General features: G+C 53.0%; 2 protein-coding genes across 22 annotated transcripts in view; one reads left to right on the plus strand and one right to left on the minus strand.

Moving 5' to 3' along the window:
• The window catches only part of HABP4 (hyaluronan binding protein 4), a 42,281-nt gene extending 35,782 nt beyond the window's left edge, over positions 1–6,499 (plus strand). For all 3 annotated transcript variants that reach the window (XM_036331424.1, XM_036331426.1, XM_036331425.1), the window contains 2 exons: positions 4,151–4,336; positions 5,817–6,499. In XM_036331424.1, the coding sequence (XP_036187317.1) occupies positions 4,151–4,336; positions 5,817–5,873 (243 nt within the window). In that variant the 3' untranslated portion in view covers positions 5,874–6,499. The remainder of the gene's footprint in view (positions 1–4,150; positions 4,337–5,816) is intronic.
• Positions 6,500–13,356: 6,857 nt separating this feature from the next.
• Positions 13,357–23,362, minus strand: part of CDC14B (cell division cycle 14B) — an 87,252-nt gene continuing 77,246 nt past the window's right edge. For 6 of the 19 annotated variants that reach the window (XM_036331445.1, XM_036331446.1, XM_036331443.1 and 3 more), the window contains 2 exons: positions 20,704–20,820; positions 16,737–17,095 (listed from right to left, as the gene is read on the minus strand). In XM_036331445.1, the coding sequence (XP_036187338.1) occupies positions 16,846–17,095; positions 20,704–20,820 (367 nt within the window). In that variant the 3' untranslated portion in view covers positions 16,737–16,845. The other 13 variants (XM_036331432.1, XM_036331430.1, XM_036331441.1 and 10 more) reach the window with 8 other exon arrangements.

The following is a 23,362-nucleotide window of genomic DNA, read 5'->3' on the forward strand; positions in this document are numbered from 1 at the left end:
AGTCTGCAGGCTGATGCTCTATCCACTGAGCCAAACTGGTTTTGGCCAGTGTGTTATTTTTAATAATCATTTCCCTGTTAATTTTTGTCTGGAAGATCTATCCAGTGAAGTCAGTGGGGTGTTAAAGACCCCTACTATAACTGTATTGCTGTTGATCTCTCCCTTAATGTCTTCCAGAAGGTTTTGTTTTGTTTTAAATATGTTTAGGTGCTGCTATATTGGGTGCATATATGGTTATCAGGGTTTTATCCTCTTGTTGGATCGATCCCTTTAGTATTTTGTAGTGACCTTTGTTGTCTCTTGTGATGGCCTTCATGTTGAAGTCTCTTTTGTCAGATATGAGTATTGCTATCTCAGGTGTGTTTTTTTATATTTCCATTTGTATGGAAAAATTTTTTTCCCCATCCCTTCACACTAATCCTGTGAGTCTCTTGTTCTGAGGAGGGTTTCTTGTAGACAGCATATATTTGAGTCATGTTTTCATGTCCATTTAGCTACCCTGTGTCTTTTGATTGGAGCATTTAATTAATTTACATTTAAGGCTATTATTGATAGGTACTTATTTATTGCCATTTTCATGCTTTTTAAAAATATATATATTTTATTGATTTTTTTTACAGAGAGGAAGGGAGAGGGATAGAGAGTTTGAAACCTCGATGAGAAAGAAACATCGATCAGCTGCTTCCTGCACAACCCCCACTGGGGATGTGGCCGCAACCAAGGTACATGCCCTTGACTGGAATCAAACCTGGGACCTTTCAGTCCACAGGCTGGTTCTCTATCCACTGAGCCAAACCAGTCAGGGCACCATTTTAATTCTTTATGCCTATGTTTCTATTTGTTCTCATTACAACAGTCCCTTTAGCATTTCCTGCAGTGTTGGTTTGGTGGTGATAAACTTCTTTAGCTTTTTTTTTTCTGGGAAGCTCTTTATTTCACCGTCTATTTTGAATGATAGCCTTGCTGGATATAGTAATCTTTTTAAAAAATATATATTTTTATTGATTTCAAAGATGAAGGGAGAGAGAGAGATAGAAACATTAGTGATGAGAGAGATTATTAATTGATTGGCTGTCTCCTGCCTGCCCCACACTGCGAATCGAGCCCATAACCTGGGCATCTGCCCTGACCGGGAATCCAACTGTGACCTCTGGTTCATAGGTCAATGCTCAACCATTGAGCCATGCTGGCTGGGCTGGATATAGTAATCTTGGTTTCAGATCCTTGGTTTTCATTACCTTGAATACTTCATGCCATTCCCGTCTGGCCTATTATGTTTCTCATGAAAAATCAGCTGACAATCTTATGGTAACTCTTTTGTAGGCAACAAATTGCTTTTCTCATGCTGCCTTTAAGATTCTTTGTATTTAATTTTTTGGCATTTCAATTATGATGTGTCTGTGTCGGGTGCCTATTTGGCTGTTTCTTGCTTGGAACTCTCTGTGCTGCCTGAACTTGTGTGACTTTTTCCTTCACCTGGTTAGGGAAGTTTTCTGCCATTATTTCTTCAAACACATTCTCTATCCCTTGCTCATTTTCTTCCCTTTCTGGCATTCCTATGATGCAATTATTGTTACATTTCAAGTTGTCCCTCACTTTCCTTAAGCTGTCCTCCTGATTTTTAATTGGTTTTCTTTTTGGTCCTCTGATTTTTTTCTACTCTATCTTCTAATTCACTGATCCGCTCCTCAGCTTCCCCTAATCTGATGTGTATTCCTTCCAATTTGTTCTTTATTAGTGTTATGTCATTCTTCATTTCTTACTGTTTTTGTCTTACTGTATCTTTTCTCATGCTGTTGAGCATCTTTGCCATCATTCTGAACTCTATATCTGATAAATTTCTTATTTTCATTTCATTTAGCTGTTCTTCTGGAGAATTCTCTTGTTATTTTGTTTGGGTTTGTTTTTTGTCTCCCCATTTTGGCTGCCTGTTTGAGTTCATGTCTGTGTATTAGGTAGACCTGCTAGGCCTCCCAACCTCTAGTGCAGGACAGTGTCAGATGCTGTTTCTGACTGGCCCTGAGTACCCTGTTTGGAGCTATCAGCAACCCACAGCTTGTGGCTCCCTGTGTGACTGGGAGCCTTTGGGAAGAAGCAAGATGTGCACCAAGGTCTGCTTTTCCTAGCCCTGGGCCCAGAGGAGGTAGGCAAAGACTCAAAAGCCTCCAGAGGTCTGCCTCTGCCTGCAGTCTGATTGTTATTCAGTCTTGATTAGCCCCAGGCTATCAACCCTAGCAAGGCATAGACTCCACAGGGTGTGTGGAGAGGTTGTCCAGCAGGGTGGCACAACGGCTTCTCCCATAGGCAAAAGCCGCCTGGGTGGTCATGGTCTGCCAGAGAAAGACGTTCTCTGCGGTATGGGGGAATGACTCAGCACAGGAAATCGGGGTGTCTGTCTGCTGAGGTCTAACCCCAGAGTCCCCAACCCTGACTGCTGCTCATTCAGCTCCAGTCCACTCTGCCCTTCCTTTCCTGCAGCCAGGTGAGTGGCTGCACTCAAAATGTTGTGTTGGCGCTTTAAGAGGGTGCCTGCATTTCCAGCCCAGATAACACCTGGCTGTGGTAAGAAGTAGGGTTGTTGTGGCTGGCAGACAGCAACCCTACTTTTATCACAGCCAGGTGTTATCTGGGCTCTTTTCTTAGTTCTGGTGCTCTGGGCTGGGGATCCCAGCTTGGGGATTAGACCTCAGAGTTCTCAGTGGGAACCCCCCACAGCTGAGATACCTCTCCAGAACTTCAGCTGTCTGTCTGTCTGTCTGTTTGTCTGTGGGAGCCCGGCCAGCCCTTTTGCACCTCCGCACTTCCTACCAGTGTCTACATGGTCTCCCCTGTCTGCCCTTGGTTATCAGGTTCTCTCCAGCCAGTCTTCAGCTGATTATTCAGGATGGTTTTTCTGTGTTTTAGTTGTAATTCCAGTTCCATCCCGGGAGAGCAGAGTGTCAGTGTAGCTTCCACTTGATCCACTGCCCGTTTGGAATCGTCCCTCTTACTGTTTTTGGTGCATCTTTTCACCAGAGGGCCAGTGCTCCTGAATTGGTTTCCCTCACCGGTTTGGCTTTAAGAATCCATATACTTAAGGCCTATGCTTTATTTTAATTATTTTTTATTTTATTATTTTTAATCCTTCGGTGCACAGCATGATGCTCCAACTGAGCCACACCAGCCAGGGCGGCCTCTGTTTTATTTTCATCTGAGACATTGAAGGGACAGGAATGTTAACCATGAAACCCGCAGTGAACATGTAGTCCAAAGGGGTTGATGTGCTCAGGGAAATTTGATTTTATTTCCTGGACTAGTTGTGGGAATGTTTAACCTTATAGCTCTTTGGAGAGTCTCATCCAAGACCATTGGTATATTTTCTGTAGGTTTATATTTTACTTAAAAGTGAGACTTTTAAAAAAATCCTTTAGGAGTTGAAGCCGAATCAGAATTGGAGAGAATTATTTAATGCAGTTTCCTTTTAAAAGAGGCAGAACTTATTTGACCTCTTACAATAAAATGTGCTTTCTCAAAGAATTTCGTAAAGCAGTTCTTAAAAAGCGGCTGGCATGCTTTACACAGCATTGGTAGCAGTCCCCGGTAGCCAGTCTGTTATTTTACCATTTCACATACTCGGAGTTAAGAATTGTTTATTGCAGATCATGCAGTCTCTAACGTCTGGTATTTGTACAGTTAGCACCCCGCATCGAAAGGAGTTTCTCCATCAAGTTCTGTTCAAGGAAGGAGAATTTTTCCTTATCAAAGTATTACTCGTGAACAAATAAAACAAAAGTAGAAATTTAAAATTGTTAATCTTAGCAAAATATACAGATATAAAACATTTATCTCAATTGCTGTTAGTCATATCAGATCTTATATCTTAACTTGCTAAACTGATAGAGTTTTTGTTTCAGTTGAATTAATGGTAAGTTAAAGATGTTTGGATTAGGACTGTGAACATGAGAACGTGTGGCTGTGCAACGAGCAGCACCCTGTGCTGGGCAGAGTGGCACTGCCGGCTTCCGCTGCCCGCCCTGCCTGCGCCCAGGCCGGCCACACCAGGGAGGCTGCCCTGGCCGCGAGGCCTTAGCCCCCTTGCAGCGTGTCGCTCGGGCCCTGAGCCCAGTGCTGTCCATTGAGACAGCTGTGTGTGATGCTGTCCCTGTTTCAGATAGTAAAGGATGACTGTGAGGATGATGCCCATGTGTTCCGGAAGGCGGCCAATGACATCACATCCCAGCTGGAGATTAACTTTGGTAACCTCCCTCGTCCGGGGCGCGGAGCCAGAGGTGGCACACGGGGAGGCCGGGGAAGGATCAGAAGGACAGAGAACTATGGACCCAGAGCAGACGTGGTGGTAAGTATTTGTGTTCTGATCCCGGTGGCTTCCTGAAGAAGCTGGGCGGAGGCGGCGGCCTGGGCTGCAGTCTGATTTTGGAGGGTCATCAGATTCTGTGGTGGATTCCTTCTCTCTGTGTGGGTCTGATGTGGGTGTTTGGAACGGTGAGGTCAGCACGGCCATCAGTTGGGTACAGACCCTGAAGGTGCGCTCGGAGCAGAAATCACTGCATCAGACCCGACCCCAGGCGTGGGGAACAGATCTCCTCCCTCACCAGGGCCTCAGGGCACGTCCTGTACCCCGAGCTTCCAGGGCAGGCAGGCCCTCTGCAGCCCCCTCTCCACTCAGAGCCCTTCCCCCTCAGCCAGGTCTGCTCTGCCTCCAGCTTCCGCAAAGCTGCTCTTCACCGCAGACCTGCCTGCTCCCAGGAGGCTTCTTGGGTCACGTTTCCCTCCAGACCCGTGCACAGTCCTGGAGCAAGGGGTTGTTTCTTCTCTTTGCAGCATGATCTCCATTGGTAGCTGTTCTCACGGGTGTGGCTGGATTGTGTCGGTGGGCATGTCCACTTTTATCCGTTTCCCCAGGGCCTAGCACCAGTAGGCTTAGAAGGTGCTTCCTAAATGTTTGGTGCACAAACCCATGAAAACCTATGTGGTCGGAGTCGGGCCTGAGGCCCTGTGGCCAGCGTGGGTCCGGCCGTGAGTCCTGACGACTCTGTGGCTGGCCTGGGAGCCGTTCCTTTTGCTGCCGATTCCCTGGCTCCCAGGAGCAGCCCCTGGAGCAAGTGCCTACAGGTGGTTATACCTAAGCAAGAGCAAAACACCTCACAGTTCTTTCTGGTTGCATTTGAGGCCAGGTTGGAAAGGCTCTGCTCTGAGAATAGAAAATACACATCCTCTCCTTTGCAAGTGGAGCTCCAGCCACTGCGGCGCTTGTCAGGAGCCTGATGTTCTGGAAGCTGCGCCTGCCACGCCCCTGCTGCCCACCTGTGCTCTTCCCGCTCAGAACTGCCGCAGGCCCCGCCCCGCAGGCCCCACAGGCCCCGCCCCTTCACGGGAGAGCCTGCTCTTCCAGAAAAGCCTCCCTGACCACGAGGTGTGCTTGGCCACCAAGTTGTATTGGACACCCCTCCCGCGGCCCCTCCCGGGGCGTCTGTTACTGAGGTTCCCACACTGACTTCCCGTCAGTCTCCCTTCACCTTGAGAGCTCCCCCGGGGCCAACTGGGGAACCATCTTATGTCTCCACGTGGTCAGCCGTCTGTCCACTGGGTGACGGAAGTGCCAGGTAGAAAAAGGGTCACGCAGGAAGGTTTTGTTCGAGGAGGGGGGCACTGCCAGGCACTCAGTAGCTGGACAGCAGTGAGGGTGAGGGAGGGCACCCTCAGCGCGCAGCTCCTGGCGCTGCACTGGGGGCCGCCCGCCTCTGCCCAGCGTGTGGTGAGCGCTGGGAGTGGGAGCTGGTGAAATGACCGTTGGTTCCAACACTTTTCTCTTTTAGACACAAGACGTCGCTCCAAACCCCGACGACCCTGAAGACTTTCCTGCTCTGGCGTGAGCTCAGCACCGGGAAGAGACTTCTCGCTTGGGGAAGAGACTCGGAACAATAGATACTGCTTTTCCCCCTTCGGTGTGAATTCATTGCGCTTTGGGGGGATGGGTGGGTGGTGGGGGCAGAGATTTTCCAGGTACAGAGCTCTGTTCCAGTCGGGTTAGTCTGGCACTTTCCCACGGAGGAGGAGCGCGGGATTATATTTTTATTTAAGGACTTACAGGTGAAACAATGTTCAGACTGCGCACAGAGACTGTCCGTGGAGAGCCTCTCAGTCGACTGAGGAGGCGGAGAGACGGTCAGTAAGGCCGCCGGGTGCAGAGCCCGAAACGGGCCTGCGGTTGACTTGCCGCTGACTAAATGCTCCTCTCCTGGGATTGTTCTGGTTTCCACTTGACCAAACATTTTGAGCAGCTGTTGTGCAGCTCTGGTCACCACTCGGACAGAACCGGGAAGCTTGGCTTTTAATGGCTCCCCCGCCTCGTGGAGTCCGCCTGTGTGCACACCCGCACCGCGTTTAGTATCTGAGCACAGCTAGAGTGTGCGTGGTTTTTAGGATGAGTGTTAAGGATGTGGTTTTAAAATTCATGTTATTTAACCCGCCAATCAAATGAAAAGGGGTCCAGGCGACAGAGCATTGCAACTCAGTATCATAGCTTTTCTCCTTCCAACCTTGTGTGGGAATGGAGGCCTGCGGCGGGGCCTGTGGATGCCTGGGGTGTGGTCAGCACTGCAGGGGTCGGGATTCTTCCGTGGATGTTTGGGGTTGGGGCGGCTTCAGAGGTTCAGTAGCTCCCCAAGTCCCGCGAGGTTTGGGGCCGGGGTGGCAGCTGGGCAGGGGCAGCTGTGGCCGCCGCTGGAAGCTGGGGTGATGCGCCTCCACTCGGCTGCCGGGAATGTTTGCCCCTGGATCAGGTTCTGCTCGCCTGCGCTGCTCCACCTGCTGGCTCGGGATTTGGACCAGAGCAATAAGGCTGGCCCTCCCTCCCCACGGGGTAGTTGCGCTGAGACCGAGAGAGAATGTGAGCGAGAGCCCCGCGGGAAAGGCAACAGAATCGGAGCTGAACCCATTGCCTCGGGACGGGCGGCGGCGGACCATCCCTGTGGCCTCAGGACGTCACCCCTTGTCATTACATCCCAGTACGGGGGCACTGACACGTCCACGTCCGCGTGTCCCTCTCCCTGGAGACGACGGCGGGGGGGTGGCCGTCAGGGTCGGCCCGCGGCTGCGTCCTCCTGGGTGGACGTGAGGCGGTGCCGCGCAGCCCCCTTTCCTTTGAAGATGAGCAAACCCCCTTTTCAGAAGCGCCCCTCGTGTGGTGAAGAACGCGCGCTGCCAAGCCCACAGCACGGGATCTGATGCCAATGCCGCGGTCTCCCCACCCCCGTGCCGAGCGGGCCCCTGGCCGGGTGCGGAGCCTGCAGAGCCGTTTGCACCCGCGCGGCCCCGGCCATGCTGAGGCCCAGGCCCGGGGGAGCGGGAGCGGAGGGCGGGGAGACCCCCCTGTGCTGCAGGGAGGAGGGCGGCGCGCGGGCTCCGCCAGGCCCTGTGTGCAGATGTGCCGTCGGGCGCGTTATTCCAGGCAGGTTCACCCCACGGGAGACCTGGGCCTGCCGGACTTGGAAAGCGCCTCGAGCGTGTTTGGGTTCCCAGGGAGGGGCGCCAGCCCCAGCCCGACCGGGGCCCTTCCCAGCCAGGAGGGCACAGCTGGGCCTCAGGGTGCCAGGGCAGCAGCTGGGGGTGGGGAGGGTGGGGTGTCCCAGAACCTGCCGCGGGAGAGCCCCGCAGACCTGACAGCTGCCCCAGCACGTCGGACAGCCTGGGAGGGCTGGTCCCGCTGCGGCCGGACAGGCTGGATGCCGCCCTGGCTGGTCTCGTGTCGGGCCGGGTCCTCAGCCTGGTGGTGGTGAACACCTAATACTTGTCCCAGCAGGGCAGGCCCTCAGAGCCCCGGCCGCCCTGGGCACCCCCTGCCTTCTGGTCACTGGCCGGTCCCGTCCCCGGACCAGGTCTTTCCAGGGCGAAGGCATGGGTTCCCCCTGGAACCCTCCAGGTGGTGGGATCCTGTGGAGAGGGGCCGGCTGGGTCTCAGCGCTGGGCCAGGGCGGCCTCAGGGTCAAGGCGGGAGCCGGCCTCCATGCTGTCCAGAAAGAGCTGCGCTGCCAGCCATGGCCCGCCCGCCGGGCGAACAGTTTCACTTGGAGAAAAGGTCCCGTTTCCCGTTTGCTGCCGCCATCTCCCCTCAGCCTGGCGCTCCGCTCCCGCCAGCGGCCAGCAGGCCCGTCCTCCGGGCTGGCGCCACTGCCCCACGTGCCCAGGGTGAGGCAGGCCTGGCCCTGGCCAAGGGGGCCTGTATTCATGGTAGAGAATGAGGAAGGAAAGGAGCAGGTACTCAAAATAACTCTTTCTTATAAAACACAGTACAGATAAGGGCACAAAACCTTGCAACCGCCACGTAAGACGAAGCTGATGTCCCCAGAAGCCTGTCCGCTGAGACGGCCCCCCTCCGTCTGGATGCCCGCCGGTCCGGGTCCCCTCCGCCCTTCCTGCAGAACCACGTGACCACCAGCACGTGGAGGGGCTGCTGAGGGCTGTGCTGGGCTGGCCTCATCACTCAGTCAGGACGGGCACCGTCCTCACTCCCGCTGCCCGGGCAGGCGTGGACGAGGAGATGAAGCAGAAAGATCCCACCCACTGCCCAGTGCTCTCTCTACACACCCGTTAAATGACAGTCCCCTGGGCAAAACTGCCAGGAGAGGGACAGGGAGGGGCCAGAGGACACGTGCACCGGGGGCCACAGGAGCCGCCCTGAGTATGTGCTGTGTGCTGTGCTGAGCCAGGGCAACCCTGCAACACTGACCATTCACAATGGCCGCCCAAGTGAGTCTGCCCCAAAGCATGGCGGGACGAGCGGTGTCAGCTGTGTCAGGCCTCCGACAGGTGGCACAGGTGGCGTGGCAGGGCTTGAGGGGTGGGCACAGGAACACGGGGGCGGGGAGGCCCTCCTGACACCTCAGCTCCTGACACTTCCCCAAGGCCCTTGCCTGGGGCCCAGGTTCCCATGACTCAAGGCAATAGGACTTGCCTCAACCAAACCACAGTGGCTTTCGAAGCCATCACAGCTCTGCCATGGGCAAAGCAGGCCCACGCGTGGGGAGAGCAGGTCGAGCCAGTGGAGTTAAGAACCAAGGGCCTTCTAAGCAGTTTCTTTGCAAAAAAGCCTGGCCATTTCAGAGGCTTCCTTGGAGCACGAAGTCGTGTAAGCTGGGAAGCGCTTGCTCTGAGAAAGGAGTGGCCTGGCCCTACACATCAGGCCCTCGGAGTTCAGACACCGCGGCTGGAAAAGAGACACCATCTCCTGGAGAAGAGCCACCCGCCCGAGGCACCGAGGCCCCTTCCGCCAGGGAGGGCGCTGTCCAGCCCGGGCCGCACACCTGGCTGGTGGCCCTGGTCTGCACCCCCCTCCCAGCAGTTCTTGGCAGCGTTAGAGCAGCAGGGAGGAAAACTTTTAAAGTCTGTGCTGGTGGTGAAGGAGAGCGGGAATGAGCAGGGACGCTGGAGAGGTTTGCAGGAGGACGGTGGGTAGAGAGGAAGGAGAAATGCAAGGCTGGAGGGCCTGGCCCCATCCCACCCGGGTCCCTAGGCCTGGAAGGGCCTGGGATGGCTGCGAGTAGGCTCCTTACGGCACACCTCCGGGGGCGCCCTCCTCGCCGTGTCTGTAGGAAGAGCACCCGTGGAGTGGACGGTAGACAGCCAGTGAGGCCTTTGAGGGCCTTTTATGAACGTCACAGTTTTTGCACGGACTTTCCTGGGGAGGTAGAGGGGCTTCAGCTTCCATCAGGCAGTGCCGGCCCTGCCGTGAGCAGCACTGTCTCCTGGGGCTTGGGCTTGAACCAGAGAGGTGCCCGCTGGCCCCTCCACACCGCGGGAGGCCCAGCTCCGTCCCTGGGCTGAAATCTCAAGACCAAGTGAAGGAACGAGGCAAAAACTCTTGCTGAGGCCGAGGCCTGGGCCGGGGAAACGGGTTTAACTTGCGCCTAGAGAGAACGCCCGTTGGTGAGCGCTGCCGTCCAGCGAGACCTCCTCTGGAGGCCTAGTCCCTGCGGAGCCCGAGCCAGATTAACAGCCGGTCTAGAGAGTTCACAGCCCGGGCCAGCCAGTCCTCCCTGGAAAAGGGAGGAGGTTGTGCTCACCTCCCTGACTCAGGGAGGTGTGGGGTGGCAAGGACTGGATGGATCCTGCTGGCTGGAGGGAAGACCCCGGGGCCTGCGCTAAGCTCCCTGGTTAACCGCAAGGCAGGTGTGGGGGCGCCGCGGTGGGATCGCTCTGCGCAAGCCACCGCCTCTGCCCCCCGCTCCCCGACCCCCACAGCGCGCGGTAGACACACTGTCCCCCCAGCCCGCTGCCCAGGAGCAGTGCCGGAGGCTCCTCAGCAGCTCCCAGCCTGAAGGCGCTGAGCATGTGGGGTGTGGACTGTGCAATGGCTGGGGGCACGGGCGTGGGGAGGGCCGCATTCGCCACTAGTCCTGCAGGAAGAGCTGCCCTGCCTGCCCGTGCTGTGCTCCTCGGGGCAGCTTGGCTGGGAAGAGCAGCGTCCTCCTCCACGTCAGACAAAGCCTCCCCCCGCCCCCCCGCCCCCGCTCCCATGCAAAGCCTCTTGCCCTTCACGTGTGTCTGGGCACTATGAGCCCGCGGGGTCGGCCCTGGCTGGTGGGAGGCCTCCTTACCTGGACAGTTCTGTGTGGAGGGAGCACGTGTCATCCAGAAGCACGTCAAGGCCATGCAGACTTGCTAGCAAAGACAGGAGACAGTTAGAGGCAGGCGAGGGGCTGGCCAGCACCCCAGGAGGAGCTGGGAGAGGTGGCGAGACTCAACAGGGACATACTGTGCCAACCACTCAAAAGACAAAGGCCCAAACCTGAATAATGGGGCTCCAAGACAGGACTCTAGCAGGGATGACACTGGCACCCCGTCCTGCTGTTCATGGCCAGCTCAGCACTGACAGCCGCTGCTGGGGGGTGGGGGTGGGGGGGCGGCTGTGCATGGCCACAATCCTCTTGGACAGCATTAAAGCAGTGCTTTTATTTTTAAGTTAAATATGTACCTGGCTCTTAGAAATGGGCCAGGCACTTGTTCGAATGAACCAGTATTAACTCATTTAATCCTCACACGAACATATTAGATATAACCATCTTGGCTCCAAGAACACAGCCAGTAAGAGGCTGCCTGAGTCCAGACTCCGTGCTCTGAACAATGACCCCAAGCTACTTTTCGATGTGTGACATGAAAACTTCACAGTTTTCTATATTCTTGACCCAGAAATATCTCCTGTGAGAATTTACCCCATGGATCACCCAGCATCACCCAGGAGGCGCTCACAGGTGGGACTGCTGGTGCAGTGCGACAATCTAAAGAGCCAACTGTGAGGAGAGCGACTTCAGAAGCCGTGGCACGCCGCGGAGCGGGCACAGGCCTGTGCACCCCCCTCCCGCGCTCCCAGCACCCGCCACAGCACGCACCCAGGGGGAGGAGCGGTCCCGGGGTTACGCGCGGGCTGGCACAGGACCCAGCGAAGGCGCTCACGTACTCTGATCTCTTTTAATCCAGACACAGTGCCTTTACGAGTCCGGTTTTCCAGAGGAGCAGTGCGGGCAGGCGGCACGGAACAGGGCAGAGCCTGCTTGAGGATGCACACCGCCTGCTCTTTCCAGGCCACGCGCTCAGTAGGCGCGGGGCTCAGGAGGGGCCTTGTTATGTAGGCGTGCGGCTGCCAGCCTCTGGACCGCCTCCACTTACCTCCATGCGGGAGTTTCTCTCTGCAAGAGTCAAGTTTGTTGTTCTGTTTTTTTGTTTTGTGTTTTTTTTAATACTCACCTGAGGATATTTTTCCATTGATTTTGAGAGAATGGAAGAGAGAAGGAAAGACAAGACAGAAATATCGATGAGAAACCCATCAACTGGTTGCCTCCTATATGAGCCCAGACCTGGGCCCGGGCTGGGGCGGAGCCTGCAATCTAGATACGAGCCCTTGACCTGGAATCAAACTCAGGACTCTGGTGCACAGGCCAACGCTCAAACCACTGAACAAACCGGCTAGGGCAAGAGTCAATAGTTTGACCTTTTTTAACACACAAAATGATACTGCAGGTACCAGAAGTGTCAGATACCGAAGGACCACAATCTGCTATCAAAGTCAGCCTTTACCTGATCACCTAGAGAAAATTATCTTAAATGTAGGAAAATTAATTTATTGGGAGCTATGTGCTAGACACTGTTTTGAGTGTGTTGCATGTACTATCTCATTTAATTCTCATACTTACTGTTAAAATAGGGACTCTTTTTGTTCCCACTGAATGGAATCAGGGGTTTTAGCAGGCGGCCCATGCTCTGGGCGGCGTGGCCGATAACACAGGAAAGCAGTACCCGCAGGCCAGGCTCTCAGAGGCTCGCCACCCACACTCACAGCCCTGGGAGCTGCTCCGAGGAGAAACCGCGCACCTTGCGGTTCCATCCGCAGCCTGGCAGGCCCGGGGCCTGGCCGCCACGCCTGCCCCTCACAGCCTCCTCGGACTTCGAGCTGCTTGGCTCACGCCAACTAACCAAGCTGGTCAGTCACCAGGAGGGCACGCGCCCAGCACAGGTCAGTCACGGAGGGAGCAGGTCAGTCACGGAGGGAGCAGGTGGGCGTTGTAGCTCCCGTGGAGGGCAGAGCCCGCAGAGCCCTCTGGTGGCAGGCGTTTGGGTAACGGCGAGAAGACAGGGCCCTTTGGTTTGTGCTGTGAAAACTCATATCCCAGCATGAAGCCAAGCCCAGTCCCCAGGGCGCTGGACGCACCTCCGTCAGGACAAGCTGTCCGACACCCGGGCACGAGGCCTCCGTGAAGCCTGCCCCGGACCATGGCGAGGGGAGGCAGGTCCCGCACCGAGTGGCACCGGCCCCGCCTCGCGCCCAGCACGCGGCCCGAGCCTGCGGATGGAGGAAGGGGCACCGCCTCTGACCTGTGAGACTTCCAGTCCAGGAAGTGACCTTCGCGTCCTCGGAGTGGGTGGGGTGCGTGCAGAGTGACCCCCCACAGGAGCCCCTCACGTGCTCACTGTCTTCTCCCCGGGAAGGTGCTATGGGCCGAACTATATCCCCCACGGTCCTGAATGGAAGCCCTGACCCCCAATACCGTAGAACAGGACTGTTTGGAGACAAGCCTTTAAAAGGCGAGTATGTTAAAATGAGGCCATTAGGAGGGTGTCAGGAGAAAAGCAGGGCAGACAGAGGACCCCAGGGACGAGGGCATGGAGAGGCGTCGAGAGGCCAGCCCTGCCAGCAGCGTGGTCTGGGCCTCCGGCCCCCGAGCCATGAGTGGGACACTGCGGCGGCTCCCGCAGCCCAGGTGGGAGGATTCTGCCATCACAGCCCCAGCAGACGGATACTGACAGCCACAATATCCTCCCACTCAGACTGTCAGTAAGTGAACACAATAAACCCAAAGATTATTTGGTTAATACTTTTAATTACATGGTTATAATTATACAGTTTCCACTCTTCAATATTTTGTATAAAACCAGTTACATTACACATGATATTTCAAATGCAACAATACATATCGAACTACATAGATATGCCAAGTTTACACGCCATTATGAAGCTTTATCTTAAAAAATACCTTCAGGAAAATAAACATTCATTCAACCAGTTCTCTCAGCTTTATAAAATGTGGTTAGAAATCTACATTTTAATTTAAAAAATCAAGACAATGATTGACCAAATACTGATTCATCAGTTACATTTTAAAACTTTTAGTAATCTGTACATGAGTGCAGGTTAGATAAAAGTATGCAAATTATTAATATAAAACCGCAGCACTATGCCAGACGAAGCTATCTGCTGACATTTAACGAGGCGGTCGAGGAGGTAATGTCCTTCAGCGCAGGCGAGCGGCCGCCGCGCCCGCAGTGCCCCTGGACGTGGAGAAGCTGACCCGGTGGGAGAGCAGCAGCCAGCCTCACAGGACAGCGTCAGTGGGAGGCAACCGTTCAAGAATTAGAGTGGGTCTTAAAGTTGTTTTTGAGGAGCACTGCTCTCCCGATACGACACTTACTGTTTAAAATGCTCGAAGAGAAGCAGTTAAGCTCCTTTTAGAACAAACATCAAAGGAGCACGTGGCTCACTGGTCAGGACAGGGATTCAGGCGGAGGACGGGGCCCAGCACAGCCCAGCCAGGGCCGCGCCCAGAGGAAACCCTTCGTCTTGTGAGAGCACGGGGAACGCCTCTCAATCTGTCTGGGCCCCAGAGAAGAGGCAGAAATCCCCGCTGGGAGGGGAGGAGGGCGGGTCAGGAAGTGGGTAGGTGACAGGCTAAGGGGCTCAAGTTTGAACAGAAGGTTCTGGAGACCCAAGGAGCAGGGAGCCGCTGCCCTGGCCCAAGGCTGCTCACACATGGGCCAGGGACTCCTAGCGTTCCTTAACACAAAACAGAAGCCTGTCTGCACTTCTGGGGGCGCCGTGGTGCAGACACCTTCCTTTGGACCGCCCTGACTTTGTCCCCAGAACGCTTCAAGGGCACCTAAAAATACTCATTTCTACTTTTAGTTCCACTGAAAACTGTTTGGTGTACGTTCAAAGCTACTTAAGGCTCTTAAGTGAAAGGACTCTCAATCGGACAAGCCGTTTCATATTCCAGAGCAACAAGGTCTCCGGTAACAAGGCTCAGCAAGAGAACCTGACTCTGGAGTGTTGAAGGCTCGGTTGGGGGTGGGGTGGAGATTCCACTCTGATCCATAGCAAGGACTTCCCATCAGTCCGACCCAGACACTTCCTGGATCCTAGATCTCTCTCAGAAGTCTGACCCTGTTGCTATCTCCTTTGTGTTCCAAATCACTAGTTTCCTATGACTAATTTCAGGAACAAGGCTGTTAAACACAAGGATTTTTAGAAAGAGCCACAGGGATAGCCATTCTAACTGGAAATGTGAGCAGCCAACACAAAAGGCAACGAGGAAAATGGAAAGTGCTGAGGTCGACGCTGACGCCCACATCGTTCACTCTTGGCCTGGACACCAAACAGCTTCCTGAGAGGGGACAGCACACAGACTTGCTCTGAAGTAATGAAAAGCCAAGCCAGGCACGGTTCAGATGGGCATTTGATTTTCACAACTGCCTGGACGATTATGCAGGAGGCGGCCTTTAGAAGTATGAAGGGACGAAGAGCTGCCCTGAGAATGCAGCGCTTGTGCTGGGCGGGCTGAAACCCAGCACTGTCTCCCGGCACCAGGCGGCAGTGGAATGCTGCTCCTCCCACCCAGAGCTCACTGGGAAGCCGTCTCCCACCAGGGGAGTCCGTCTATGAACCTCCAGGGGCAAAAACCCCCTCCCTTTTTCTGAGATCTAGTCCCCTGGTGTGTAAATGCGGGCGTGGGCAACCCCCACAGCGCCTGATGGGGAAGAACTGCTTGTTTGGCCAAAACAACGGCATCTCCCACGTCCCCTCAAAGCTGGTCGACCCCCCAGTTACTCTGGGAGGAAACACCAAATGGAGCAAGGCCTCCGGCTCCTTGTGCACCCGCAGGCTTTATTTCTACCAACTACTTCTTAGTCCTCATCCTTCTGTTTAAAAGGCAGCTTGAAAGATGGAACTGCCTACTGACCTGACTCATTCATCTTGCAAGGTGAAGGCATTCTGCCTTTCAGTACTGTATCCCCACCCCCCACCCTAGGAGAGGCCGACATTGGCTAACAGGAACTAAAACCATTCACTTCAAAATATTTTGAAAAATATTCTCTTATTTTGGACCATATTTATATTTTAGCAGCAAATAAACTTTTGTGTGTGATTGCTTTGCATCAGACCCCGCTGTGCTGCTGCAGGGGGGAGGAGAGAAGGCACTCTGCAGAGCTGATTCCCTAACCGAAGGCCACAGTGAGGGTCTTAGTACAAACTGAAATCCAGATGTGAATACTGTCGCTGAAATCCATCATGCTACAGAGAAAGGCCCTAATAAAACAGTCAGCTTCTTTAAGCGCCCAGTATTTGGAATCACTGTTTCCAAGGAGAAGTGCAGGTTTTTCATGCACTGAAGGAAATACGGTTTTAATTTGTATGACTCGGCAACCAAATAGTGGGCAGCCTTGGAATTCTTCCTTCCCCAAATAACACCAAAGGCATGACTCCGCGCCTGCCAGCCGAGGCCAGCTTCCCCTCCCGAGTCTGTGGCTCCCGCCCAGGCGCCGGCAGGTGTGAGGTCACGGCGCCCACGTGTCCGCACGCAGAGCTCACGCGGCCTCCGGGATAAAGCACTCTTCGGTGGAACGCGAGCAGCTCGGGCTCACCCGGCAACGTGACACCGTGTCACAAGCATCACGGTGAAGAGGACGACCCCAAACAATCCATCACTGAGGGCCGTTTCGGCAAGGCCTGCTCCATCTCTGTCCATTCGGGCGCAGGGCGGACAGAAAATAAATAGGTGAAAGGCCTCCTCAGACCTGTCCTCCAAGGCCAGCAGCGAGCGCTGCCGCCGCAGGGACACGCACCAGAGCGCCAGCTCCCGCCGCGCGGCCCTGGGCTTACACCTGAGACGACGTGTGCAGCAGCTGCTCCACGTGGCGCGTCTACCAACGGCCAGCCGACCTCTTCCAGTCCCACTTGTTCCCACGCCCGTGCGGCGATTTAAACTCCAGGGGGCAGTTTCTTCACTGAACAAGCTTCTTAGGTGGAAAGCAGCTAAGGCTTTTGCAATTTTGTTTAGTTTCCAAATAAATTGTGCTAAGTCCTGATGTGGTTCTGTTCCCAGTCTTCCTTCAGTTCTGGTCACAGGTTTCTACTTAACGCAACACTGTCTTAGTCCTCGAAATGGGGGGACTACGGGAGAGAGAAAAGGACTTTACCATGAAGGTTCTCAAGTGTCGCACAGGCAGGTATTAAAGACAAGGAAGGCAACGTAATAAAAAATACTGACATGCTAAAAAGTACACACTTTGTATAATTCTTTAATGACAAATACTTTGGAAGACAGTACAATACCAACCATAAAGACAAACAGGAGAGAAAGGCAAAGCAGAAAAAGGTTCAGTTCTGCAAAAAATAAAAAGAAAAACAAAACAATAAAAACACAATAAGAGGGGTGGGGCAGAGGCAGAGGCAGAGGCAGAGGCAGCGGAGCAATGAGAGTACCATAATGCCATTAGGGGCATTTGCTGCAAAGCACTCCTTTTCCTTCTTTCCCTCTGAGGAACCAGGCTGTGGGAAGAGCGAAAAGAACGAAAAGATAAAGAAGTGTTACTCGGTTATTCCCAAAGCCAGGATTTGGTCACAGAACGGTGGGCGCCACAGGCAGCTTCCAGCTCAGCCCAGCGCAGTGCTGCCCTCAGGGGCCGCCAGGCACTGCGCCGGCACCACCCCGGCTGCCCTCAGTCACTGCCCTTGATTCATCCTCACGCTACCTCCCTAGCTTCCTCCCACAATTTATTACCTTCAGCTAAATAGCAGCTTTCAGAGAAAAACTAATGCAAAAGCAGAGTCAGAAAACCAGTTCCGATCTGGAGGCCGGCTCCACCAGAGCAGCTCACGCACACCCGTCAGGGTTCTCAGAGACCAGACGGCAGCGCAGAGCTGAGGAGGAAGGTCCAGGGCTGTTCGCAAGGGGAAAGCATCTGGAATTTCAAAGGGAGATTAATGTCTTAAAAGGGTCACCAGCATTTAAACACAAGAACACTGAGACATAACATTCTGGCCTTCTACACGGATGCACGTGTGGATGATGGTGGTAATAATAGAAAATGAAAGCCCTGAGGTGGTGAACAGTCACTGGGCCTGAGACGCTAACGGACCAGAAGCAGGGACAGGTGACGACGGCAAGAATCACAAATGAGAAGACTTAAGCCAAAAAGAAAGAGGAAGCCCTCACTCGAAGGGCGGTGAAGAGCATGGTTTCCGGGCTGAGGGAGGGGCCCTCGCGGCAGGATGATGGGGCCCAGGGTCCCCCAGAGCAATGAGCATTCGGTAGGTTTGGCAGGTGGAGCAGAAAGTGAGGGTCCCCAAGGATGCAACCTGGAATAGAAAACCCCTTTGCATCTGCAGTTCTCTTAGAAAATGGATGAAGTTATGATTTAAAAAAAAAAGAAAAAGAAAAGAAAAAGACTGCCACAAAGAAAGAGCAGAAGCTGCTGGAAGCACGCACCCAGCGGGCGAGCCGCGCAGCCTCACCCGGCGCAGGTGGCGGCCTCCTCCAGACCCTCCGGAGGCCTCCAGCGAGTTAGTGCGAGGCCCCGGAGAACGGACCAACTCTTCACTGCATGTGAGAGCGACATGAAGGTGGTTCCTAGCTCTGACAGGAGGCGGGAGGTGCAGAGCGCTCTAAGGATGGGGGTGTCAGGTGTCTGCTCCTTTAACATGTTTGTGGGAAGTTCTCCCGCGCTGTAAACTGTCAGACGCCAAGAGAGCCGCAGCGGTGGGCAGGGCGTGCGGGAGGTCTCCTCCAGAGCCTCTAAGAACAGAACAGGACAGGACAGGACAGGACAGAACAGAACGTGGGGACGCAGTCAAGCTCCTGCTGCGGGGACGGCGAGAACAGCACAGACCTGCAGGAGAGAAGGCGGGCTCCCGGCCGCGGGCAGGGAGGGCACGACGAGCCCCTCTGAAGCCTGTGCTACCCTTTTCATACTGTTGTCTGGGGAAAGAATCATCTCAGCTCATCCTCTTCTGTCCTGAATCGGACTGCACACGAACGTACCCATTCCCTCACCGTCCTCCGATCAGAAGCCACCGCTGTTCAGCAGGTAGCGCTTCCGCTGCGGCGCGGCTGCCATCGCCCCCCGGGAGCGGGGAGTGGGGCCTGCACATGACGTTTGTCCTTCTTTGGTGAGCAGGGGACTCACAGGTGACCCAGCACCAGCCCACGCCCTGCAGGAGGCCCAGGAGACCCCGCCAAAGGGGTCCCTTCCCGCCCCTCCCAACCCGGAAAGTCCATTTCAGAAACTTAAAGGAAGCCTTTGTGCTTCTCAGCGCTCTCCCCGGTGCCTGGACACGGCCTTGGGCCATTTCAATGGTAAGTCAGGCACCTCGGTCTGAACTCGACCTCAGACCCTCCCCTCCGCGCCTCGGTCCAGGGACTGGGGAGGTGCCACGCCCGCAGCGGAGGGGGGCAGGGCGCCCGCCCCGGCTCCTGGACTCTCCGAGGCCGCAGCGCCGAGTGAAGGTGCCCGACACCGGGCGGCGAGGGCTCCGGGGCCACGACCCGCAGAGAGCACGGCCACTCAGACATGTCCGACTGCCACCAACAGCTCCCTGTTTTAACTTTTAACAGTTAATTCACCTAAAAGTGTCCAAGTTAAAACACTCCCATTTCACTCCATTCACTGTAGAAAAGTTCGGAAAAAAGCAAATGATTAAAAAAAAAAAAAAAATCCTCAACTGTCCTAACTGGTAATATCTTGGCATCTTTTCCTTTATCTCATTTCAAAATACACAAATTGAAATATAAACATTTATAAATATTTGTTTATAAATATTTATACATCTATAGGTTTCTATACACATATATAAAGTATATCGTACATTTATAAAATTGGAATAATAGTTCATAATAATTGTGCATAGCTTTCATTTATCGCTTCGTGAGCATTTATCCAGATCATTAAATTTTCTTTAAAAACATGATTCTAGATATTCATTTGGTATAATTCATCAGTCTTTAGACCATTTCCTCCTTCTTACTGTTATATAAATAACATTTTGCTTTTATAATGTACTTAAGTCTTTGGATTTGGTCAGTAATTCTCTAATATTCTTCTTATGTAGAATTAGTATGAATATTTGATATCTTTCTGATGAAAAATTTTAAATCCTAAAATCATGAGTCAGAGCCCAATTCTCAAACACTTGTATGGGGCCCAATCACATTCGCATATGGTAAAAGCATGCAGGAAAACTGTCCAAAGAGACTGGCAAAGACGAAGATGGCAGAGCCGGACAATCCCTTTAGGAAGGAACACTCATGGAGCGGCTGGTCGCCAGCCAGTGCTCAGCACCCGACGGCTGCGCCACCCAGAGCCTCGCTCAGCACCTCGGACCGGCACTGTGGGCTCAAACCCCCAGGCCCGGCCGAACAATGAAGAAGAAGCACGACATCTGTGCAGGGCGCTGTAGGGAAGCCGGGAGCACACCAGGACAGGACAGGACCACGGCTGCCCCCTCCAGGCTCCGTCACACAAGCATGGAGCTGCCTGCCGTCCGCTCCTGGGAGGACGCCGTGGGCTGCCTGCTCCTCCCCCAGAGGGACCTGTTCATAGACTACGGTCATGACAGAGCTCCCGAGGCAACAGGGAGCAGCGGCTGCGGCTGCAGAACATGCCCCGCTCCCTTCAGTAATGAGGGGAAGACGCTGGGCTCAGAGGAAAAGAGGAGCCGCGTGGCTGTGGGCTGTGGACTGTGGCCAAGGTCAGTCCCCGGGTCACAAGGGATCGCAGCCCCACTGAGCTCGCGTGTCCACCACACTTATGTGCAGCGAGCTCTCCAACAATCCTGCAGCACCTGCACACACAGGGTCCCCCGAGTCCCGGCAGGGAGCCTTGGGAATTCTTAACTGAGAACTTACAACAGGCTCAACTTGCCCACATTATGACCCAGAGACCACATCTCCAGGGTTGAGCATCGTTTTTGAAAAACAAAACTAAACAAAATCCTGCATTAAAACGGTCCCGATTTCCTGGGATGACCAACACATCAAACACATGTGATTAATTCCCCATCAGAGGGCTCTGCCTTGGCCTGTCTCCATTCCTATCCCCAGAAGGTGAAACTGGACACAATGCCTGGAACTGTTCAGAAGCGTCGGATTCTTTTCTCACCTTTTAAAACTGCTTTTCCTTGAAGCAGATCTGGTGGTTCTCTTAGCAATGCCTGCACTGCCAGAAATGCCAGGTTCAGGTGTGTTACAGCTCTGAACACTGGACTGAAGAATTACTCTGAAAACAGTTGGAAAAAATAAGATTATATCACTGAACAATTTCCACATACTTGACACAGGAAGGCATGGTTGCACCTGAGTGCAAATTATCTGATGGAGAATTGGTAGGATTTTCCACAAACACATGTTTACATCGGGGTCTTTTGAAATGAAGCATCTCATTTCCTTACGAAGGTTAGTTACACAAAGATAAACGAATGACCTGGCATTTCAACAAGCCCCACAACAAAGAATCAATCAGCAAAGCAAATGTTTGTGTCCCAAGTAAAAGTAAATCCTCAGAATTCCTGTCATGAAAACAAGAAATCATTTAAACCCCCCAAATTCTATAGATCGTGAATATAAATATCTAGACAATATTCACTCCTCAGAGCTGAGAGTTAAGGGCAATAAATCCGGAACCAATACCAATTTCACAAAAGACTTCACATTTTAAAACCATGTTCAAGCAATATGTGAGTTTTGTTCGGATTACAACTACTTACTAAATCACCAAGTACCATTAACAAGAAAGTGAAACTGCCTGAATTCTGTGACACTTGATTTAATTAAACTATGAGAACCTCCAGGAGGCGATGCTACGGGGTAATTATACGGAGGCAAATTCATGAATGAGAAAGAACTCCCTGAGATCAAGCCTCCGTGCAGGTGGAGGGTGTTCGTATTCCTCACTCCGTTGTCACAGGGAAAACATCAAGAGACTTTACACACCTTGCTTTTCTTCAAGAGACCGAAACGCTCGAATGCATGCCCCACATTTAGAACAAGCACTCAGTGTTATTTCTAAGAGAAAACACTGGCTTGAGAAAGCTTCCTGCTTGCCTCTGCAAACACAAATAACACAGCCAATAACAACGGACTCGGACCCAGCTCTTAAGAGAAAGAAACCATACCAGCCGGCCGGTGTGGCTCCGTGGCTGAGCACTGGCCCAGGAACCAAGAGGCCGCTGGCTCCCGGTCAGGGCACATGCCCAGGTTGCAGGCTCCATCCCTGGTCGGGGGCGTGCGGGAGGCAGCCGATCAATGTTTCTCTCTCAGTTGTTGTTTCTATCTCACTCTTGCCCTTTCTCTCTCCAAAGTCAATTAGAAAAACATGTATTTTTTAAAAAGAAACCATTCCAACAAACTAGTGGTCCCCGGGCTGCTGTCCATCGAGGGTTTCTGAAAGCCTCATGAGACAGCCCCGCCGCCCCCTCCCCCCGGTCTTACTGAGGGAAACTGATCCTCGCTAATGAGCCGGTGCTGGACTCAGTTTTACCTCCTAAATGTTGACTGTGCTGGCATATGCAGACACAGCTGTGCGATTAAAGACACCCACTGCCCTGGCACATGAATTCTATGCCTGAAAACAAAGGATTTATTTAAAGTTTTTCTGATTACATAAAGGAGTGTCTGTCAAAGATGTGAATCTAGAATCTAGAATTTTTCATAAAGAAAAAATAAAACAACGAAAACCAGCCAAGGGTGCTCCCCGCGCGAGGCGGTTTATCTCCACTTCCACAAACGGAGAAAGTGAGACACCTACTCCTCAAATGAGGCCACTTACAGCCCAAAGTACGGACAACTACCGCACCGTCCAGCCGTTAATGTGAGGAAAAACACGGGCCAATGCATCGCCTGCTTAGGAAATTTGAGATCTGATTTCTTAAACTGACAATACTATTCAAGACAAGAAATGACCGCTAAATCAAATTTTAGGCTGACAGGAAAGTTTTTTGTTTTTTAAAAAGTATTTTAAAGTATCTATCAAATTAGTGTAAATAATTAATGTGAGCCCTAACGGGTTTGGCTCAGCGGATAGAGCGTCAGCCTGTGGACTCAAGGGTCCCAGGTTCGATTCCAGTCAAGGGCATGTACCTTGGTTGTGGGCACAACCCCAGTAGGGGGCGTGCAAGAGGCAGCTGATGGATGTTTCTCTCTCATCGATGTTTCTAACTTTCTATCCCTCTCCCCTCCTCTCTGTAAAAAATCAATAAAATATATTTTAAAAAAGTAATTAATGTGAATTAATATAATAATATTAATAATAACTGATGTGGAACTTTGAAATAGAGCACGGTAGACATTTAGAATGCATTAAGTCACACTAATAAAGATTCGGGCCACCAGCTATTTGCATTAACAACAGAGCAGCTCTTACATCTGCAGATTATGCATCAATGAGGAGGGAAAACCCAGCACCTGCACTTAGATATTACCTGTGAGACCTCCCAGCACCACCTGCAGGGGATAGGCTGGCAGACTGCCAAGGTAAGCGAGAAGGAACCATTCCCACCTCCAAACCAATCACGTGACCTTGCAGAGCACCAGGCAGCACATGCACCTTCTCCTCCCACCCTCCCCAGCAGAAGCCTCTCGGGCCCACACTGCAGTTCCCTTTCCTCTCTGCGGGATCTTCCCCAAGTTTGGACATGACATCTGCAACTTGAGGATATTGTAAAGTAAAAACTATCAAGCCACAAAAGTGCCTTGAACATAAACATTCAATTCCAAGAAAAGAATCCATCAGTGCAGCCATGTCCTATTTACACTGGCTGTTG

The sequence above is a fragment of the Myotis myotis genome, unplaced genomic scaffold, assembly GCF_014108235.1.
Source record: "Myotis myotis isolate mMyoMyo1 unplaced genomic scaffold, mMyoMyo1.p scaffold_m19_p_12, whole genome shotgun sequence".
NCBI classification, from domain to species: domain Eukaryota; kingdom Metazoa; phylum Chordata; class Mammalia; order Chiroptera; family Vespertilionidae; genus Myotis; species Myotis myotis.